We start from the raw sequence: 8,014 nt of genomic DNA on the forward strand, positions 1-8,014 counted from the left end.
CATTCTTTAAGTCTTTACTGAACTCAAAGTCTTAGGAAGATTTTATTAAGCACTTTCCTGCAGTTGGACCAACATGGCCTGATACACCTTGGGTAGGGTCTAGATGTGAACGCAGCTACCTGCAAGGCCCTCGGGGAGACTGCGGCCCCCCGGGCTCAATCCTGGAGCTTGCTGGTGTACACCTCGGCCCTGTCCAGGGGTGGCCCCCGGTTCACAGACGTGTACGAAGCCTCTGAGGTCCCCAGGGACTTGGGGACGGCCTCCTGCGTGATCTGGGAGTCGTGGGTGGTTTCTCCCTCAGCACTGCCCATGTCCCTGATGGAGGGCACGAAGACAGTCAGGGCTGGGGGTGCAGAGCAGACCCACACCCCTCAGCTGGCCAGGGACCCTTCTCATTAACCACTGCTTTCACAGATGTTGTCTTAGGCCTTCATTCAATAAACCGGTCTTTCCGGAGCACTTACGGGGTGCCAGGCCCTGGGATAAGGAAGGTGTCACTCTTTTGGAACTATGTGAACAATTTACAGGTCTTACCATGAGCTGGGCAGATGGCCCCAAAGAGCTAAGACTGTATATGGAAACAGACCACAGCAGACAGTGACTAGATAGAATGGGCAGGTCTAGGTGGAAGCCACCGGAGGGCTTCCTGGAGGAGGGGGCAGTTAATCTCTCCCTCAAAAAGGAAAGTGGGAGCACAGAAAGGCATTCCAGGCATTTGATAGGAAGTACTGGGGAATGTCTGGGGCAACACTGGGAAGTTTGGTGCAGCTGGAGTTGGGAGGGGGAGAGTAGGGGGACAAATGCTATCAGAAAAAGTCAGATAATAGGACCTTCGGTGCCAGATTAGGGTGCTACCCAAAGGGAGGAAGGGACATAACCACATCCTGACTGCTCCCAGGTCTGGCCAGACAGACCAGTCTCTTGATAGCTAATCTCATCTATTATTCGTGTTTTTGTTAACTTAAATGTCAGAGAGTTATCTGATTTCCCAGTTCACAGTCCCCTCCCTACTCCATCCCTCACCCACCCTACAAGTCTTTTCCTGCCTGGCTAATTTCTGTTTCCACTTAATTCCACTTACTCAAAGAACCTTTTCCATCAGCTCACCCCACCCTCACTGGAACAGGCACCCTCTATCTTTAAAGCCCCCTGGGTCTCCCTTCCTCTCTTCCTGAGAATTACACTGCATGTGAATTTTTGATTCATCCCTGCCCTGGTAAGAGTTTGTTCCTGCTGTTCCTTCTGCCAGGAAGCCCACCCTGATGCTCCAGGCAGGATCTGCCCTCCCTGGATTCCTTTGGATTCCCATACCTGCGGGTGCCTTGAGTCACTCCCTGCTCCATTCTCCCAAGATTAATGGATTGACTGCCTGCCTGTCTTCCCACCAGTTGCTCCAAACACCCTACAGGAGACCTTGAGTCCTAATCCAAATTGACATACATCAGAGGTGTTTATAGAGTCAGAAGACTCAGGAGCTCTGGTTAAGTGGCTGCATAACCTTGGGCCACCTTCCCCTCCTCAGGCCTCAGTTTCCCCATCTGTACAGCAACTGGGTGAATTATAATGACAACACAAGCTAATACCTGCTCAGCGGGTGGAGTGCTGCCCTGCGGCTCTACAGGGAATACTTCACTTACCCTCACAGCTCCACAGGGCAGATAATATTCATTAGAGTCTCCAGTTTCCAGAGGAGGAAACTGAGGCCTAGAAGGATAAGATACTTGCCCAAAGTGCGCAACTGTGTCAGAGCTGGGCTCCTCCCACAAAGCCTCGCTGCTAACCCTGATGAAGACTCAACCTTGGGACACCCCAGGACCCTGCTCCCCCCTCACTAGACCCCGCCCCACCAGCATGGAAGGCAGCTCTCTTGCTCCTGGGCTCTCCCGGCCTAGGAAGGACCCCCCCTCCCCCGCCAATTCCACCCACCGTTGGAGTGTGTCCCTGAGTCCCGCCCCTAGCTGACCGGTACTCACACAAGGCTGAGGACGATGGCGCCAGCAAAGCCCACGAGCAGGAAGAAGGGCAGGGAGCCCAGGATGGATGTGATGACGATCATGCCCCCGCTCCGCCGGCCGGGCCACGTGTCGATCGACGAGTACGGGATGACTACAGGATGCAGGCTCAGTTACTCCCCAGACACCGCACCCCTCAGCCTTCTCCCAGGGGTGTACCCATGGCCCCTGCCCTGGTGGCCGAAAATCTCAGGGATGAAGCCAGGACCCTGCTCAGGGACTGCCTCCCCCTGGGTTTGAGGTGCAATTATCTGACTTGCCCCCACATCCCACTCCCCAACTTTCTCTTGTGTGTGTCTCGTCTCTCCCTCATTTAACTGCTTTTTTGCATAATTTTAAATTGTAAACTGACTCAAGTCTTCTAGTGAGACGGATGGGACACAGATTACAAACGACTGAAATGAAGGTAGAGCAAAGGTGCCTGGCCAAACGGAGCTAGGGGGACCGTGGTCTCCCTCTGCTCTGGCCGGTGTCCCCCTTTTGGAACTAAATGGACAAACCATCTATAGGTCCTACTGTGAGCCAGCACTTTGCATTCAGTGTCCCACAGAGATCCCATGAGACCCTCGTTCTGCAGACCGCTCACTGCAGCTTAGGGAGGTTGAGTTCACGTACAAGGGCTCTTAGACTCCAGCCTCAAGCCTGTAGGTCTGTCTGGTCCCAAAGGACACATTCTCTGCACAGACTGACCTCCAGGCTGTGCCCCCAGAGAGCTGGGCCTGGTGCTTTTGTCAGGGAAAACAGCAAGGCTTCTCCTTCCCACTTCTCTGATGGGAAAATGGGGTCCCGAAGGGCTCACACAGCAGTGACACTCAGAGGCTGGGCTTGAACCTGGGACTCTCGCTCCCAGGGCAGTGCTGTTTCAGTGGGACCACGAGGCACGGGCACGCCCCTGGAGGAGTGGGCAGGAGCGAGGGTGGGAAGGAGCCGCCCAGCCACATACACCGTGGGTGGCAGGAGGCTCCAGGGGAAAAGCGCTGTGCTCCAGGCTGAGCCCATCTTGGGTGCCAAGCAGTCACCTCACGGAGGCTGAGGTGTGGTGCAGGCGAGTTCTAAAGTTAGGGTCCCAGGCCAGCAAAAATTTCCCTTGGAAATCTCTTCCATTGCCCCTAAAGTTCAGCAGACATGATTCCGTGTGTATAAATCTTGCATCTGTGTTAAGAACTCAGAGGGAGGCTTGCGCGGGGACAGGGCAGAATGTCCTGGGCCTGCGAGACTCCCCCCACCCATCTTTAGGAAAACATCTGGGTCTCCAGCTGTCTCCATGCCCCTGAGGCTAAGATGCCTCTGGAAACATCTTACATGGAAATGTTGTCCTGAGGGTTCAACAAAGGGGCCGGCTGGGTCTAAATGCAGGATAAACTCCATGCCCCTTGGAGGCAAATACACCATCAGGGCTGGCAATGCCGCTGAGTCTGACTTCAGTTACACCCGTGCAGCCCGCCCAGACACCCTCAAATCCTTCACCTTCCTCTGTCACGGCATCTCCTGCTCTTGAGGAAGGGAGGGAGGGAGGAGGATTTCTCAGGTTAAATTCTTTCAAGATGCATTTTCCTCATAACCCAATGGCCTGCCTGTGTCTGGGGAGACTTCGGAGTGACAGCATGAGTCTGTTTCCCAGGTTCCCTTGAGGACCGCCACCCAGCCCTGCCCCACCACTTACGCCGGTGGGTGCGGATGGGGTCTGACCATAGGGTCTGGTCCTGGACCAAGCCCGTGGACATATTGACGAGGACAAACTTGAACCTGGAAGGAAGTGGAGGGAGAATGACTTCTATCCATCCTGTGAGCCTCAGCCAGAAGGAGGGGGAAGGGGTTGGGGGGTCGGGGCAGCGCTGGGACTTCCAGGAGATGGAAATCTAGGTGGGAGCCTTTGCATCAGCAGCACCTTCACCCCGGGCCCTTTCTGCAGGTCAGACGCCACATCCTCCATGAAGCCGCCAGAGTCTAGGCTTTCCTTCTGGGAGCCCCTCTGTTTCCCTGTTATATTTATTAGCATGTAGCGTATTTGCTGACAGTTGGCCCGTGCACCATCCTTGCATTTTTGCCTTCCTCTATTCCCAGCCTGGTCTTAGGTTTCACCGCAGGGACTTTTCCTTAAAAAGGAGTAATATCTGCTTGCAACCCCACCGCCCTGTGATAAGGGCTAACTTTATACGCAGAACATCCCAGTCAGGTGTTACAAATCGTAAAGGCAGACGAGGGGACTCTGTACAAAGCAGCCGACTTTAGGACTTCTTCACCCTCAGTTTAAAATGACAGATGTTCTGAGAACAAAGAAATCAACAGCCTCCAGTTTGACACTTAAGAAAAAAATGAAGACCCTTAAAATCTCTGTAGCGTCCAGCATTTTGCTTAATCCCTTGATTCTCAGGATTCGAAGATGGGAACTCTGGAGGCTGGAATTTGTGCCTGGTGTCCCCAAGGCAGGGTGGGCTTTGAGACCAAGGAAGGAGGAGAGGTTTTCACACATTAAGAACGAGGTCAGAGCACAGGGAACCATATTAAATTTCTTGTAATGAGGTATAATGGAAAAGACTCTGAAAAATATATGTATGTATGTATATGCATAACTGAATCGCTTTGCTGTACACCTGAAACTAACATTTTAAATTGACTACACTTCAATAAAAAGTAAGAATAATTAAAAAAAAAAAAAAAAAAGAACAAGGTCAGAGTAAGGACTGAGGGTGGGGAAGGGGAGAGCCGGGACTCGTGTCCTGCTCGGCGGCCCAGGCCAGAGGAGGAGTGAGCCCTGCGAAAGGATGGCAGGTGAGGGGTGGCCTGGGCCCCAAATGTGGCCTAGAGGATACAGAGACCCCAACCGAGGCATCTCCAAGGTAACAGGAATGGGTGTCATCTAACCCAAGGCTGGGTAAGACCCCCGGCCATGGATCAGGGATGAGCCCCCAGCTCTTCACAGAGAAGATGCTCAGAAAATGAATCAGGGACCCTCTGTGCTGGGGTGGACCACAAAAGGGTATACGGGTAGGACCTTCGTGCTGAGTCCCAGCTTTTCTTGAGGTGACCTCCCCTCCCTCTCTGGACCACAGTTCCTTCCCTGTCAAACGAACTGCCACACAGGTGATAGGACAGAAGCAGGTGCATAATTTGTGGGGCCCAGTGCAAAAGGAAAATGAACCCCCATGTTTAAAAATTAAGAATTTCAAGGTGGCAGTGGCAGAGTATTAAGCCAAGAGTGGTCCTTCTGAGCGCAGGGCCCCGGGCACAGTCGCCAGCCCAGGAAGCCAGGAAGCCTTTATGGTACCTGGGACAGCCCTGGCACATGGTAGGTTCTGGAGAAAGGGCTCTCACACTGTAGCCCCTCCGGGGCGCCCCGAGGCAGGGGCTGGGGCCCACCTGCCGCTTTCCCGCTGCCGCTTATACGCACCTGTATTCCGTGGCTGCTGACAGGGGTGGGTTGCAGAGGCCCTGGAAGTTGGGGTCAAACAGGCAGGTCGCATTGGTGCCCACCCTGACCAGGTAGGCGTTCAGGATCTCCGAGGCCTGGGACACATCCCCAACAGCATCCAAGCTGGGCAGGTCACTGCATGGGGTCAGGTCAAAGGCTGCGGCCTTATAGGGACCTGTCCTTCCTCCCTCCGTCTGCTGGAATGTTGAGCTGAGTGGGGTCATGGTGCTGTCCTGTACAGAGGCATTCCTGGAGCTGGCTGTGGAGGCAGTGCCAGGGGCTGGGGGTGAGGTTCCTGGCCACCTTAGATCGGTCACCCATTCAGTCATTCATCCAATGTCCCTAAGCATCCTCTCTGTGCCAGCACTGTGCTGGTCCTAGGATTTCTTCCTTACTTGCTGGGTGACCTTGGACAACTCACTTTACCTCTCTGACTCTCTGTGAAATGGGAGAAAAATACTCTGCAGTGCCCACAGGCTAGGACTGGGATTGGGCACAGGTAGGCAGTCAGTACATGTCTGCTGAAAGAATAAAATGATGCTCTTACATGCACTGGTGTAAATGCCTGGCTGCTAGAAACATAAGAGGCTGTCATCGGGTTCCTACTCTCCGATCCCAGGATCCTGCCAGTGAACAGGTGTGGGTGAGGCCAGAGCCGGCAGGTCCGAATGCGTGGCGTCCCTCCCACACCCTGATTTTGAACCACCTGGAGAAGCCTTGGCAAGCACTTGGACTTGAAGACCAGAGAATCTGATTTGTTCTCCAGCTCTGGGAGCTCCAGTGAATTACTCTGCCATTGTGAGCCCCGATTCTTTGCCCCTGTGATGGGCACTGTAACAGTGACCTGGCAGACTGCTTGTAACTATTGGCTCTAAGGTGTACAAAGCACCTGGCATGATGGACGTACTCAGTGATTGGTGGTGGCATTATTTCCCCTGCTAGGCTGGATGTCCCTCCAGGGCAGAGACGCATCTGTGACCACAGCACCCGGCCCAGGGCTGGCACAGAGCAGACACCGGTGTGTGAGGTGCATGGGTCAGGTTAATTCCAGGGATGGAGCACCCCTCTACCTGCCTCCTTCCCGCTTCCCTGCAGACAGGTCAAAGCCCCTTTCTGAGTAGCCCGAGGGAGGCAGGACCTTTACCTGAGTCGACCAGTACATAGAGGTAGACCTCGTAGGTGCCAGGGAGGGGCACGGAGCTGTCAAACATGCAGAGAGGCTTTTCCAAGGCCACGGTGGTGAGCGTGGGATTGTTGGTGGCAAAGGTCACACTAGCCAGTTGGGGCTGGAGGTTCACACCTGAAGGAGGCAATGAGGATAGGGGCTGACCCCTGGCAAAACTGGCCACATGTGTGGGCACCCCCTGCACACACACGTCTGCAGTTACTGAGCACCTGCTGTGTGCCAGGCACTGGGTTTCACTCTCCCCACAGGCCATCTCAGGAACTTGTCTCAGACACAAGCTTCACCCCTGTCCCCACCCAGCGATCCTGACCAGAAACTGGGCAATCCAGCTAAACAGCTACCCTCTTGCTCCCCGCAACAGACATGCCGTCGCCAATAACCCCACTGCCCCTCCTAAGCATTTCTCCACCCTGTCAGCCCCAGTCTTAGAGTCCACCCTTTTCACCTGGACCCTAAGGAGCCCTCCCCCATCCTCTGCTCTCTAACCTGCAAACCTGACTGGGTCGCTCTCCTGCTGGGCCCCTTCCTGGCTCCGCACCCTGCTCCAACACAGTCCAGCCTCTCTGGAGAAGCAGCAAGGCCCTGAAGGGCTGGACCCTCTTTTGTTGGGTCTGCAGCCTCAGCTCTATGCAAACTTCCTGACCTCGTGCTCCAATCACACTGATGGACAATAGATGGGATGTTCCCAGGATACAGCATGCCACCCCCTCCTCCCTGAACTCGCCCATGCTGCTCCTTCACCTGAAATGTCCCTCCAGCTCCCGAGTCCAGGCATCACTGTGAGTCTAGACTAGTCCCCCTCTGCTCTCCCACAGCCTCCTGTTTGTGTCTTACAGCAGCCAACACAGAGCCCTTAAATCCGCATCAGAGGAAGCTTACTAACACTGTTGGCTATTATTATTACTATCTGGGCCCCCAGAGCCTTCACAGGGCCTGGCACAGAGCAGGCATTCACGTCTATTCCTGGAGTGAGTAAGTCAAGTTCCCAAACCTAATGCCACTTCCCATAGAGACCCCTCCGGAGGATCAAGGTGCATGCAGGACACGCCCCTCCCTGGGCACAGCCCCCTCCTCTCATCCCCCGCTTACTCGAGCCAAGTCTCAGGCAGTCGAGGGCCAGCAGGACCCAGAGCGGAGGCATCGCCTGGGAGAAGCAGAGACAGGGCGGGTGGTCCAGGCAGCGAGAGGGCACCGCGCCTCTCCCGCGCCGCGCACCTGCGGGCCCAGGGCCCCGGCGCGCCCCGCCCCTGCCTGAGCCAGCCAATCCTCGGCCTCCTCGAAGGGTATTTGCATACGCCCCGCCCCGGGCTCCCTGGGAGCGCGAGGCGTCCAGGGCACAAGTCCGTCCGCGCGGGACTTTCCCAGAGCCCTGCCCAGAGCCCTTACTGTGTGTCGAGGCTGGAA

At 55.2% G+C, this 8,014-nt stretch overlaps 1 protein-coding gene across 1 annotated transcript; it reads right to left on the minus strand.

Annotated features, from left to right (window-relative positions):
- Positions 1-7,799, minus strand: UPK3A (uroplakin 3A). The gene is made up of 6 exons (XM_031462230.2): positions 7,700-7,799; positions 6,569-6,724; positions 5,404-5,683; positions 3,676-3,758; positions 1,974-2,106; positions 1-315 (listed from the first exon to the last, which is right to left on the minus strand). The coding sequence occupies exons 1-6, from the start codon at positions 7,749-7,751 to the stop codon at positions 156-158; spliced, it is 864 nt and encodes a 287-aa protein (XP_031318090.1). The 5' UTR covers positions 7,752-7,799; the 3' UTR covers positions 1-155.
- Positions 7,800-8,014: the final 215 nt, after the last annotated feature.

The sequence above is a fragment of the Camelus dromedarius genome, chromosome 11 (assembly GCF_036321535.1).
Source record: "Camelus dromedarius isolate mCamDro1 chromosome 11, mCamDro1.pat, whole genome shotgun sequence".
Lineage (NCBI taxonomy): Eukaryota > Metazoa > Chordata > Mammalia > Artiodactyla > Camelidae > Camelus > Camelus dromedarius.

Coding starts and splice junctions, on each gene's coding strand:
- UPK3A (XM_031462230.2), bottom strand. CDS start 7,751: ATGCCTCCGCTCTGGGTCCTGCTGGCCCTCGACTGCCTGAGACTTGGC. Junction 5,684..6,568: donor CTATGTACTGGTCGACTCAG/GTAAAGGTCCTG, acceptor CTGCCTCCACAG/CCAGCTCCAGGAATGCCTCT. Junction 2,107..3,675: donor CCCCATCCGCACCCACCGGC/GTAAGTGGTGGG, acceptor TGCATCCTGTAG/TCATCCCGTACTCGTCGATC.